Source organism: Gobio gobio, assembly GCF_949357685.1.
Source record: "Gobio gobio genome assembly, chromosome: 3".
Lineage (NCBI taxonomy): Eukaryota > Metazoa > Chordata > Actinopteri > Cypriniformes > Gobionidae > Gobio > Gobio gobio.
Genome location: NC_137099.1, coordinates 14,558,774 through 14,572,879, shown reverse-complemented (window position 1 = coordinate 14,572,879; position 14,106 = coordinate 14,558,774). Strand labels below are relative to the sequence as shown.

Below are 14,106 nucleotides of genomic sequence, written 5' to 3'. Positions count from 1 at the left end.
CGAAAGGGCAGACTGAACTGATGTCGGCGTCGACAGTGCTGGAGGAGCTCAGGGCTCTCGGGGAGCTCACCTGAGGAGAATATCGTACGTATCTAGTCCGTGGAGTGGAGTGGCGAGCAAGCGAAGACACCAGAGCCTGGTCCATTACCGGCCCCTCGGGGGGGGGGCGAGTACATAGTCGGACACTGGCTCCACTCGGAGATTGTAGAATCTGGCGAATGTGTTGGGTGTCGCCCAGCCTGCAGCTCTGCAGATGTCTGTTAGCGAGGCGCCATGCGCTAGAGCCCAAGAGGAGGCCACACTCCGGGTGGAGTATGCCCTCACACCAAGGGGACATGGTCGACCTTGCTGCTGGTAAGCCAAAACAATGGTGTTCACTATCCAGTGAGACAACCTCTGCTTTGAGAGAGCTCTTCCCTTCCACTCTCCACCATAACAGACAAAGAGCTGGTCTGAGGTCCTCAAACACTGCGTCACATCTACGTAAGCGCGGAGAGCGCGTACTGGACAGAGCAATGCCAAGGCTGGGTCTGCCTCCTCCAAAGGCAGCGCTTGCAGGTTCACTACCTGATCTCTGAAGGGAGTGGTAGGAACCTTGGGCACATATCCAGGCCGGGGTCACAAGGTCACGTGAGAGTTAGCCCGAATTCTAGGCACGCTTCGTTAACTGAAAAAGCCTGCAGGTCCCCGACCCTCTTGAGAGAGGCCAATGCGGTCAGCAGAGCCGTCTTCATCGACAGAAACTTAATATCGGCCGACCGCAAAGGCTCAAAGGGAGGCCTCTGCAGAGCACTTAGGACTACTGAGAGGTCCAAAGAGGGAACGAGAGGAGAGCGAGGAGGATTCAGTCTCCGAGGGAGCCGGAGCTGGCCCCGCGATTTCAGCCTGGACACTCGCGGGTTGCGGAGCGCTAGAGGGAGGTGTGGCCCGAGGCATGAGCGTCGGGGCTTTGTTCCACACCGTAACCCTCAGGTCACCCTGACCACCAGCCGAAGTACCGGCCACGGTGGGCACGGTAGATCGGGGTGTGGTTGAGGGGACTCTCACTTCATTACGAAGATCCTTGAGTCTCGACCGCAGCACCGCGATGGTCATGTTCCCGCAGTGAGAACATGACTCATCCACAAACGCTGCTTGAGCATGCTGAACGCCCAAGCACACCAAGCAGAGATTGTGCCCATCAGAGGAAGTCAACGACCGGCCACACCCAGAAGTACACGGGCGAGACATCCTGAAAAGGATGTGCCACGTGTAAGCTCTTTTAGGAGAGGAAGCTTCGCAGAGACGCCGAAGCGCCCATGGACCACACACCAGCTGTCAGACGGACCACTGCGCAGATCAGCAGGCAGTATGCGATCGCTGGAACGCGCTGTAGATCCAACGCCTCTGGAAAGCTGTTCGTCTCGAAGGCTGACAAAGACTCAGTTAGCAGGCTTGAAGGAGTGAAGAGATACTCTTGGCTCCAAAGCAGAAACATAATGCGATGTTGCTAGCGTACTTCCTTATATACCCACGAGGTGGGGCGGAGTTACGCATGCAAATTCCGCATGCCCATGGCATTGGCACGCCATCGGGCGCTGTTAAACACCTCGAAGGTAATTGGCTTCTAGGCGAAACCCCCATTCGTCAGTCACTGACGTACGTCGGAGTGACTGAACGAAAGGGAACTGTTATTACATTATGAGCTCAAGATTTTCTTACGTTTTGAGGAAATGATTACATTATGAACATTTTATTACAATAATAATAATAATGTAATAATGCAGTTTTTACATGATGTGCAGTTAATACATTATGAGTTGCTACAGTAAATGCTATGAGTTGCTATGAGTTGCTACAGTGAGTTTTATGTTTATTTACTAACATATTTTAAATTTGGGAACATAAATTCACATTTTATTGTTTTTTTTTTGTTTTATTGTTTTTTTTGGAAAAGTAATGTGTTTCAATTTCTCCCATCTCCCCTAGTCATAATCTCTCACATTCACACACAATAATAACTTGATCCATTTCTCATCATTTGCTAATGAACTGTTTACCCCTGGAGCTTTGTGATCTTCTCTGGCCCTTCTAAATGCATCTGTGAGGATGTTGCACAATATTCCTAATCATGTTTTTGTTTTTTGTTTTTTTCTTGCCTTTTCTTTCTTCATCTTTCAGGTTATTTGAGACACTTCAGTCTCTGTTCTGGTCGATATTTGGCCTCCTGAATCTTTATGTAACCAATGTGAAGGCTCGGCACGAGTTTACTGAGTTTGTTGGAGCCACAATGTTCGGCACCTACAACGTCATCTCACTGGTGGTTCTCCTCAACATGCTCATCGCTATGATGAACAACTCCTACCAGCTCATCGCTGTGAGTACTGAGCACAATAATCCGAAGGCCTGGAATATAGGCTGCTATACGCGAGTACACAGATGTTTGACCAACAGATTGCAAGCAGGTTCCCAAGATGTCTTATAGTTGTGCTCCACAATATAGCATGTACTGAGGACCATCCATTTTAATAATAATAGTGCTTTTTATTTTCAGAGTGCCTTTCAAAGCCCAAGGTCGCTTTACAAAGTTAGGTTAGAGGAGACAAATAACAAACATCCATAACACAGTTACAGTAATCAAGGGCTGACTTTTAGAGAGCATTAAGAGAGATGTTGTCTTTTCAATATTTTCAATACATTTGTTTGATCAAAAATACAATTCAATGTTTAGTATAATAGTGAAATATTATTACAGTTTAAAAAAAATGCTTTCCACTTCAGTACATTTTAAAATGCAATTTACTTTGATGCATAGAAAGTTCATAAGAAACATTTATTTGAAATAAAAATGTTTTGTAACATTATAAATGTCTTTACTGCCACTTTATGCGTACTCACTGAATAAAACGATTAATTTCTTCTTCTTTTTTTAAACTTAACAACCCCAAACTAATATAAATATTCATTTGTTTTAATATATACTATATCAGTGGTTCTTTTTGATTTGAAGGCTCCCCATATGTCCAAGACAATATTCAAAGCACCTAAGATATTTTCAGTATTTCTGCCATGATTATGACATTGATGCTTGTTTTTAAATGTTTTTAAGAAAAGAAACTGGGAGTATTTATATATTAATTAAAGGGTTACTTCAGCGATTAGCATTAAGCTTTGTATCAGTAGAAACCCTGTAGTATATTCAAATTATATATTTATATTAGGGCTGTCAATAGATGTAAAAAAATAATCGTAATTAATTGCACCTTTTTTGTGCGATTAATTGCGATTAATCGCATGCTTATCGTGAAATTAAGCATACGCCATTTATCTTTTTAAACACATTAATTTTCTCATAATTTGCTATATCTCAAGTAAACAATCAGATTGAAGGGTGATTCTCACAAAACTGTATTTTCTGCAAGCCAAACTGTAACCAAATATAAGGAGTCCATATAATTATATTATATTATATAATACATTTATTCACACCTAAGCACCCATGAAAACAAAACAAAAAACATTACAGAAAAAAAAAACACTTTACAGAATTCACAGTGTATAGTATGTGTACAGAGCAACAACAACCAGATTGATGCCAAAAAACCGCTTTGACGGCATAAACCTACGATTACTAAACACAACACCGTCACTCACTATGCTGCCCACATGCTCAGTATATCAGCTGCTCTGCTGCTCGTGCGCATCATCATCAGTTCTCTCTTAACAGTAGGTTAAGTCAGTGTACTGTTGGAGTAACTGAATAACTTGGTTTATTTCGAGTCAGAAGAAGAGTTAGACACGCTAAAAATGGAACAACTTTAGAAATTTGTGGATTAGTGCAAAACAGTAAACTGCCGTTTGACCGATTCACTAAAAAGAGCCGGTTCAAAAGAACGATTCGTTCGCGAACCGGACATCACTAACGTACACATGACAAATCAAACATTATCCTTCCTGAGTGTGTGTGGAAACAACGCCAATGTACTGAAATGTGTCTGTACATGAATGCAGCGATCAGTTATCGAGAGCGCGCACATACACGTTCTCTGCGCATCAATATAACAAACTCTCACGCGCTTATTGTACGACTGCTGTGAGTCTCTATTCTCTCTGATATATCTGATGTGATCAGCCTGGCCTTTGCATTAGCGCTGTTTTGGACTGTTTGAATGAATTTGATTTCTGGATCACTGAACACTTTCCCAGATTAACAGCTTAAAATGGCCTGATCACAAGCAGAGAAGCAGAATTGGATTAAAGAATGGAAATGTCCTCCTACCAGGGTTACAGGTGCTTGTAGATGCTCAGTGTGACTCCCAACTTCTAACATAATGTAACTGCGTCATGAAAAGTATGTAAGTAATTCCGCGTTATGGAATTTAAATTAATCGCACACAGCCCTAATTTATATATATATATATATATATAATATATATTGCCCCCCCCCCCCCCCCCCATATCCCCCTGAGACGAGATAATTATGTATTTTATGTCTGTAAAAAAGCCTCCGATGACGCAAATATCGTCATTTTGCATCATCTGAGACTTTTTTGGCCAGAGGCTATAGACTACAGGAGTAAGTTCCGCATGTTCTCAAGGAATTTCTATGAAAGTTAAGCTTCCATAGGCATGAACTGAAAACTCACCAGAATGGACACGCACCGTGAATGACTGTGCGGACGTGAATGAATGCCGGGCGGCTGTGCTCATTTTAGTTTCGGTATAGAATTAGCATCAATTCGGGGGTGGGTTGCTTGAATTGAGGGTTATTATTCTTAAAGGGGTGGTAAACCACGATTTCACTATTCTAACTTTAGCTAACGTGTAATGTTGCTGCTTGAGCATAAACAACATCTGCAAAGTTACAACGTTCAAAGTTTAAAGCAAAGGGAGATATTTGCTTTTAAAGAAATCAGTTTCTAAGGACTACAGCAAACGGCCGCTAGGGACTACTACACATTCACCCAGGTTTTGCTGACATCACCAGGCCCAATATTTACATAAACCCCTCCTCCGGGGAATATGAAATAAGGGGGGCGAGGCAATTTTGTATCGCCGCGGGGAAGCGTTAGTAGGCTGTGTTTTTGCCGCAATGCCGAAGAAACGCTGTTATTTTCATCCGGATTGCAGGTCTGGGGTACTTGCTCTGTTCAGCCTTCATAGGGACGGGGGTGCGTTGCAGAGCGTTTAACATACAGCATGTTATATGCACGTGTGTTTGAGTCAGCGGGGAATCAGGCGCGCGCAGGGCTCCCTGCATCCACCGTCTTCGCGATTTCAATACCAGATTTACACAACGTCAGCTGCGTGAAAAAAACACTGCCGGTGCGTGGATGCACGACGCGCGCGCTGCACATTTCACGGAGGACAACACAATCTTCCACAAACTTCACGAGTTCAATACAGGATATGCACAACGGCTTGTCCTGAAAGCTGGATTTACAAACAGAAGCTGTTTACGGGCCACAACCTGTAAGTCTGATTTATTTTTCATCGATGTGTTTTCCTGTAATAGGTTGTAGCAAGGAAGTAAACAGATGACAACGCTGTTCTGCAAACCAGTCTGTTAAATGCTCATTCATACTTAACGTTATCCGACGAACACCTAACGTTACAAACACTAACGTTAAAATCTCAACAGCGAACCTGGCATTAGTGTAAATGATTCTTTGATTAGAGCTTTTATGTATTGTTTATCTACAGGCATGCTAAACATGGTTCTGTGTGTGATTTGGCTAACTTACTAGTTAAAGCCAGTGCTTATTGTTTGTTTTGGGTTAGTTCTTGCGACAGACATTTGGCTATAATCGTTCTAAAAATACAAAAGTTAAAGTGCCATTCAGTAGCGATCATTATAGATCCGCAGTCTTTACTCTCGAGGACTGAACAGGTTCTGCTCGATCATCTTCACTCAAATGTTCTGGGTCTGATTCGGGCGGTAAGGGGCGTGACGTTTCCGACGTGCACTGCGGTTAGCGAATCACAACACACTGGGCCAGCTAACCAATCTGAGCCCACTGCGTATTTTTGAGGGACTGGCTTCATACAACCCGGAAAGCATCAGACCGTTTTACAAGGAGGGACAGAGCAGTGTAGAATAAAGGTCAAATATATGAAAAATAAGGCAATTTTTTTTAAAACGAAGCATGAACACATGTTACAGTGCACCCCACAAACACAATCAAGCCTTCAAAAGAATGTGTTTTACCACCCCTTTAATGAAAAACACAACAACAAAACGGTACAATGACAAACTCACTTAAATAGGCGCTTTTCGTTTTGAAACCAAATCTTCCACGATCATCTTGTCTGTCAGCTGTTTGCTCTCGTGATGAATGAAATCTGACTTCCCATTTCTACATAAACATAATTATTTAAAACATAAATACATAAATGACCCAATTTTAATACACATTCATCTTTCCCGCGGTGAAGTACCCCTTTAACCATGATTCATTTTGTGATTCCAGAACTTTCAATAATTGTATGTTCTTCGATGGGATGGGATTTTATGTTCTTTTTAGATTAAAGTAATTGTAATATATTAATAATACTTTCAATTCATCCTGTGACCCCCTTGGAAGGCCCCAGTACTAGATGCAATGGTCAAATATACTCACATTTTTATACACTTTTTTGGGTGATTACCATCATTCAGTTGTTATTATTAATTCACTTGTCACTGTCCCTTAGGACCATGCTGACATCGAATGGAAGTTTGCTCGGACCAAGCTGTGGATGAGTTACTTTGATGAGGGAGGGACACTCCCTCCACCGTTCAATATAGTCCCCAGTCCTAAGTCATTCTGGTACCTGTGTCTGTGGGTACACGGGCGGCTCTGCGGGTCAGAGACTGCTCCGCCTGAAGAAGAACCCCATAAACACGAGAATCTGAAGGAGTTCACGGTAAAGAATCATTTGAATTCATTTGAACATTCTCACTGTGATTTCATCTGAATCTGATCAAGTGGTTCTGGTTTAAATGACACTTTAAGCACAATGCAGCTGACTCATTGTGTAACTGATTACCCATTACAGTGACTAACAGCACAGCCACACACATATATCAGCATGTTGAATGCTAAAACAGCTCATTTACATTTTTATTGCTTTTGAACTATTGTTTTTTTGATACATAGTGGGATGCAGTAATTGTATTTAGACTGGTATCATCATGCATTACCTTCAGGTATCACTGGGTGAAAGACATACATATGAAACCTTTGACTTTAACAAAGAAAACTACTTAAAAATCTAGCACATTCAAATCAACATCAGATCAAATACTTCAAACCTTGATCAATAAAATCAATGACATCAGTGACAACACCTTACAACTCAAACATATCTGCAGTGAATGTACTGAAGGGTTAAGCTATTGCTTTCTTTTTTAATTCACATCAAGACTTTAGGTTAAAATGTACAGTGACACTTTACAATAAGGTTCATTAGTTAACATTAGTTAACTACATGAGTTAACATGAAATAATAATGAACTGCACTTATAAACCATTTATTTATCATTGTTAATTTCAACATTTACTAATGCATTATTAAAATCTTGCTAACATTAGTTAATGCACTGTGAACTAACATGAACAAACCATGAACAGCCGGATTTTTATGAACTAACGTTAACAAAGATTAACTAATGCTGAACAGAGGTGTTGTTCATGGTTAGTTCGTGTTAACTAATGCATTAACTATTGTTAACTAATTCAACCTTATTGTAAAGTGTTACCAAATATACATTAATTTTAAGGGAAAATATACTGTTCAAAAGTTTGGGGTCAGTAAGACAAAGACTTGCTCACCAAGACTGCATTTATTTGATAAAAAATACAGTAAAACAGTAATATTGAGAAATATTATTAGAGTTTACTGAACATTTTTCTATTTAAATATATTTTAAAATGTAATTTATTCCTGTGATGGCAAAGCTGAATTTTCAGCATCATTACTCCAGTCTTCATTGTCACATGATCCTTCAGAAATCATTCTAATATGCAGATTTTCTGCTCAATAAGACATTTCTTATTATTATCAATGTTGAAAACAGTGCGGCTTAATTTTTGTGGAAACTATGATACATTTTTAGAAAATTCTATATAGAAAAGAACAGCATTTCTTTGAGATAGAAACCTTTTGTAACATTTTAAATGTTTTTACTGTCACTTTTTGGTAAATTATGAATACTTGCTGAATAAAAGTATGTTCTAGATAAGGCCCACACCCAGAGCCGGATTAACGCAAAGGCAAACTAGGCACGTGCCTAGGGCCCGATTGGCGGGATGGGGCCCAGACAGAGGGACAAAAAAAATAATAATAATAAAATTAAAATGTACAAATGTCCTATCTACAATTTATTTCAATATTTATTAATTAACTAAAAATAGTGACGATGTTTATCTTAACCATAGACTGTTACATTAAGTCACATTAATGCCCATTATAATCAGGTCAGAGCGGGACAACAATGCTAGCAGGCAGGTGTTTTGAGTAGGCTAACTTTCAAGATGCTTTCGGGTGCGGCAAAACATAAAAAGAAAAAAAATGAAGAGGAACAAAAGAAGAGACAGCGGGGGGGGGGGGGGGGGGGGGGAGAAGACGCGGTGGAAGATGCGGCGGAAAATAAGTAAAACAACATTTCCGTGTCAAGTTTTATGCTGCGTTCACACCAAACGCGAATAGAGCGTCTGGCGCGAGTGATTTCAATGTTAAGTCAATGGAAAGACGCGTTTACTCGCGTCTGGAGGTCCCGCGGCGCGGAAGGCGCGTTTCGCGCAGAACGCAGCATTAAGTTACAAGAAAATCTAATTCAAAATGATAATAAAAGATAAAAACAAATGTAAACAAAGAAATAAATCAATAAAAGAATAATGGCATGGCCCTACTTTACATATGATATAATAATCATGTATGGCTCCCATAATTGTAATAGTCCATTACTTTACTCTTGGAGATATAAGTCATAATTGTCCCATAATTGGCTCCCATAATTGTAATAGTCCATTATTTTACTCTTGGAGATATAAGTCAGCCTTTCCAGTCCAATGCACTCTGAAAGTTCTTTTATCCATTGTTTTATAGAAGGTGCTTCCATGCTCTTCCAGTTCAGCAATGGCTCTTCTGGCATGTAACAATCCAAAGTCCAATAGTCTAGTGTGTTTCTTTGTTTGTGAGAAACCTGTAGGATACACAAAGTTTGGCACAATGTGGTATTTTAAGATTAAACCGTCTGACAAACATTTTATGACATCCTTCCAGAACTTCTGTATATCATAACATTCCCATAGACAGTGAATTAGTTCCTTTATAATTTTGGCATTTTGTAGGCCTACATATATCAGGAATATTGCTAGACATATGATTGAGTTTTTCAGGTGTTATATAAACCCTTGTCAACCATTTATACTGTAATAATTTAAGCCACGTGTTTATGATTTGTTTTTGCGCCTTTAAACATGCTTCAGTCCATTCAAATTCCTCTATTTATTATTGAATGGCTTTCCTATATGCGTTTAATTTGTCTACAGCAGACTCTTTAGAGTTAGACATTATAATATTTTGACAATTGGCCCTTTTCACCTCTTTTTTCAATTATTTCCTCAATTAATGACAGTTTGGGAATGTACATAATATCTGTAGACCTGGAAGACATAAAACTTTTAAGCTGTGAATATTTAAAAAAAAAAATGTTTTGAGGGAATCTGGTGTTTATCACACAATTCTTGAAATGTAAGAAGTATACCATCCATATACAAGTCTTTAATAGTCTGAATACCTTTAGTTTTCCATAGTTTAAATCCTCCATCCTTATATTTATTATTATTTATTGTTAGACAGTTTCTAAATGGTCTTGATGAATGTGAAGGGGTCATGTTTGCCTTCTTGTTCTTAATTACAACATTTATAAATGTTGTAAGCTATTGTATTTTGCAGAAAATCTTAATTACAACATTTATAAATGTTGTAAGCTATTGCATTTTGCAGAAAATCTTAATTGTGTTGATTAAATGTAAACAGAGCAAAATAAGATAAACTTATTTGCTCTGTTTACATAGTTTACTGATACCTATTGGTTATTTACTGGTACTACTGCCTTAACAATGACACTCCCAATGGATGAGGATATTTTAATAGCATTTAATAGAGCCATGTAATGACGTATAAATAATGAATATCAAAAAATAGTCTGATAGACTGTTTAATATACAACACAACCAATTTGTAACCAAAGACTAGGCTATGTAAAATGTGAATTCACTTTTATTAGTAACTTTGGTAAGTTTCAGATTTCAATTCATAAATAACATCGATGGAGGGGGGCCCAAAAAATGCAGCCTGCCTAGTGTAGTCCATTTATTTAATCCGGCTCTGCCCACACCGGACACGTAATGAAAAAGCGAAACAAAAAAGCGAATATTTTGCGTGCGAATAGTTCGCGTTAAAACCATTCACATCAGCTGCAAAGTGAATTTGCGATGTCTGTGACATTTCAGAGCACCAACATTCCAAAACATTCATGACAACAGCTGAGAAAACATGGACACTTTATCATCCAGTGAAGATGAGCTTTTCATTTTATTTAAAAGACCGAAAAGTTTTTGGGTAGCCTAGAAATCTAGACGCACCCTAGCGGCAGCAAATAAAATTTGCAGCCAGGGCGTCTAGCAACTCTCCGTTGGAAAAACCAAACTCGAGTCATATAGTCATCTCTAGTCGTGTATAGAGTCGGTGGGCGGGCTTAACATAATGGCGGCAGAGTTGACGCGGTTCTGCTTGCTACTTGAAAACAAAGAAGCTGGCGAACGGCAATCTTTCGGATCGGCTTTGGCCGCGACTCTGGAAGACTTGGAGTTAAGCTTTTCTTTGAGAGAAGAACAAAAAACGGCACTGAAGTCATTCTTAAAAAAAGAACGATGTGTTCAGAGTTTTGCCGACCGGATACGGCAAAAGTTTAATCTATCAACTAGCTCCACTTCACCTTCTTTGTTGCTCTGGTTGGTTGTACCGCTATCCTATTGCGTGCAGAGGGAATTTGAAAGACAACCGTTTATCCCGCCCATAAGATTGAGCCCTGCTAATTAGGGATGCACCGAATATTCGGCCACCGAAAATTTTCGGCCGAAAATGCCCCAAAAGTGCATTTTCGGTTTTCGGCCGAAAGACTTTTATCACCGAAACAACATGGCCGAAATGTTGTGATGACGCAAACAGAAACCGCGACCTGCACGTGCTAGTCTGAAGCAACATGTCAGCGGTGTGGACGTGTTTCAGTATATCTGAGAAACACCCACGTCTGCTTCATGCACAAGCACTGACAGCGAGAGCTCAGAGCTGTTCATGTTCTCGATGAGAAGAGGACCAGACTTCACTGTGAAACCGAACGCAATCTTTAACAGTGGGCATGTTTTAAGCGCGGAACACACTTCAATCTGGCGGCAGCGCGCGCGCGTGAACGCGATCATCTGTGAGCGCGATCGATCATCTCTTCCTAAAGAATAAACATGAATGAACATCTAAGGTGTGTTGAGGATACATTACAACTTACTGTCATGTGTATATATGTGGTGTAATCGCTCAATCAGTGTTTCAACGGCGGAAAGACCTCAATATAACTGCTGTAAACTAAACAGTCATGTAGCATCATTTACCTCAGGCACCTCAGTGTCCACAGCTGTTAGTTCACTTGAGAAATCAACTCTTTCACTAAATATATGACCTATATTAGCCGTTATATTCATTATATTCTACTTAACCTGTTAATGATATCTTGATTATTTCATGTATGTTTAAATAAAATGACAGACACTGTGTATAAATGATTATATTTCAACAACGAATTGGATAAAAAACTATTTTATAATTAGATTTAGAAGTTATTGCAAAAACTGCCTTATGTGAAGTGTACATGTTTGTGTACGATGTTATTTGAGTGTTGATTATTAGACCTAAAAATACATAGCAACTGAATTTAGGCTAATAGTTTGGGCTCTGTTTTTAACCTTTAATATTAATGTGCAAGTAAGGGCTCCCTATATAGTTTAGAGCAATATATTCAATAAACTTTTAGTTATAATTTAATTCATTTAAGGACAGACTTTTTTTTTTCAGTTAACCAATAAAAATAAATAAAAAGCCATTTTGTAAAACTGCTGTACCGAACCGTCAGTTTTGTGTACCGCTACACCCCTATTCTACAGTTAACATATGGGCTATGGCAGTCTTTCCTTTGATACACTATTATGTTAAAGGCCTACAGAGAAAATAAATGTATCTTTAAGCAGTTGCACTTGTTCTGAATGCACTTTCTTGTAGTAGTCCTACAGAGAACAATTTTAAATGCACTAGACCTAAATGCACTTTGTTTTTATGAGAGAACATTTAATTTAAAAACCTTTCTGTAGGCCTGTACATTATTATTTAATGTACAAATGAGTGGGGTCAAGTTAAACATTTTAGTTTAAATTTTATTTTATACTGTGCATTGTTGCAATGTGCTAAATAAATATTGGCATAACTTGTAATTGATTTATTCTTTGAAACTTTAATATTAATGTATGCAATTGCAATGCCTTGATTTTTAGTAAAGTTAGTACACAGTCATAGCCATAAATGCAATGGTACTAATAATTGGCATAATTTCTTTCGGTGTTTCGGTTTTCGGCTTTCGGCCTTGGTTTCCTCTTTTTCGGTTTTCGGTTTCGGCCAAGAATTTTCATTTCGGTGCATCCCTACTGCTAATGGTGTGTTCCTAGACCCAACATCTTGATGTGGGTCTGGCTTGTCAGGCTAGGTTTTGGATGCACCCAGTCTTAAAAGTACAGAGAGACTGAAGGGGGAGTATGCTAATCTTGTAAAGGAGCTAAAACTTTATCATGGCCAGTTTCGCACTTACCTTCGAATGTTCGTGGGACAATTTGAGGAGCTCTTCCAGAGACAGTAGCACCGCATCTGACGAGACAAACACACACTTCAGGGGACCAATCGATCCGGAGCAGCTGTTTCCAGCTATGTTTCCTGTTGTATTCTGTATGGTCTTAATTAATAAGAGGTCAAGAAAACAGCATAGATAATTCTTATAATAGAATTGGCAACATGCTGTTTAAAATAGTTTTGGATCTAGTTTAGCATGCTACCGAGCCCTTAAATGGACATTGTGGTGGAAAAAAAATATGGGAGGAAAAATAATAAGTCAATGCTTTTGCATTCTCTCGCAAATGTTTTACGTTCCCTGAGAAACTTTGCCTTTGCTCGCCAAACCTTTGCGTTTCACAGAGAAACTTTGCAATTGCTCGCAAAGAGCTCAAAAGGTTCTGTGAAGGAAAGCAACGCTTCTCGGGGGAACGCAAAAGTATTGACAAATAATTTGTCCTCTATCTCATATTTCTTACTTCATATTTTTTTCCACCACCGTATTCCTTCAGGGCTTCCGTAGCATGCCACACTGCAGGTCAGCTGCATTTTATGTGAAATACCCATTTATCAGCGCTAAAATGGCAAAGGCTTAGTGCATGAATATTAATTAAGTTAGATAACCGGGAAGGTTACCTAGCAACGTCAGCATGCCCTGATTAATATTCATGAGACAGGTCTTTGCCATTTTTTTTGACATCACAATCAGCTTGTTAGCCCCCCTCCCCCCAAACTTCAAAAACTGATTTAATTCAGAGTGGCCTGATGGTTAGCAAATTTCATTTCAATTGAATCAGTGGAGTGGAGTTTCATATGAATTAATTAAACTTCTATAAAGGAAGATTCTTTTATTCAACAAGTTTCTATGTCTCCTTTGATGATGTAATGAGGTGTAACATGCCCCAAGTCTGTCTGGAGTTTAACCTCCTGTGTTGCCGTGCAACTCCCCTCGAAACGCTCGGGACTCTCATCATCTCTGTTTCGAATATAACCCGTCTTGTTCCACCTGACGCACTTTTATTACAAATCATCTCTCTGCACAGCCTTTACTTGTCTGCATCAATACAGATGCTCATGCACTCTCTCTCTTTCTCTTCACATTGTCATTCACACATACACACACACAACCGAAGCACACTCACTCAAAACTCTCTCCCACATGTTTGCTGGCATTGCTGTGCTGGGATCAAACCTTGATCATTATATAAA

At 39.5% G+C, this 14,106-nt stretch overlaps 1 protein-coding gene across 1 annotated transcript in view; it reads left to right on the top strand.

The window, feature by feature from the left end:
• Window positions 1–14,106, top strand: part of trpc5a (transient receptor potential cation channel, subfamily C, member 5a) — a gene marked incomplete at its 3' end in the record, with an annotated part of 110,679 nt that overhangs the window by 89,995 nt on the left and 6,578 nt on the right. The window contains exons 6-7 of the mRNA XM_079813508.1: window positions 2,161–2,356; window positions 6,673–6,885. Coding sequence (XP_079669634.1) covers window positions 2,161–2,356; window positions 6,673–6,885 — 409 coding nt within the window. The remainder of the gene's footprint in view (window positions 1–2,160; window positions 2,357–6,672; window positions 6,886–14,106) is intronic.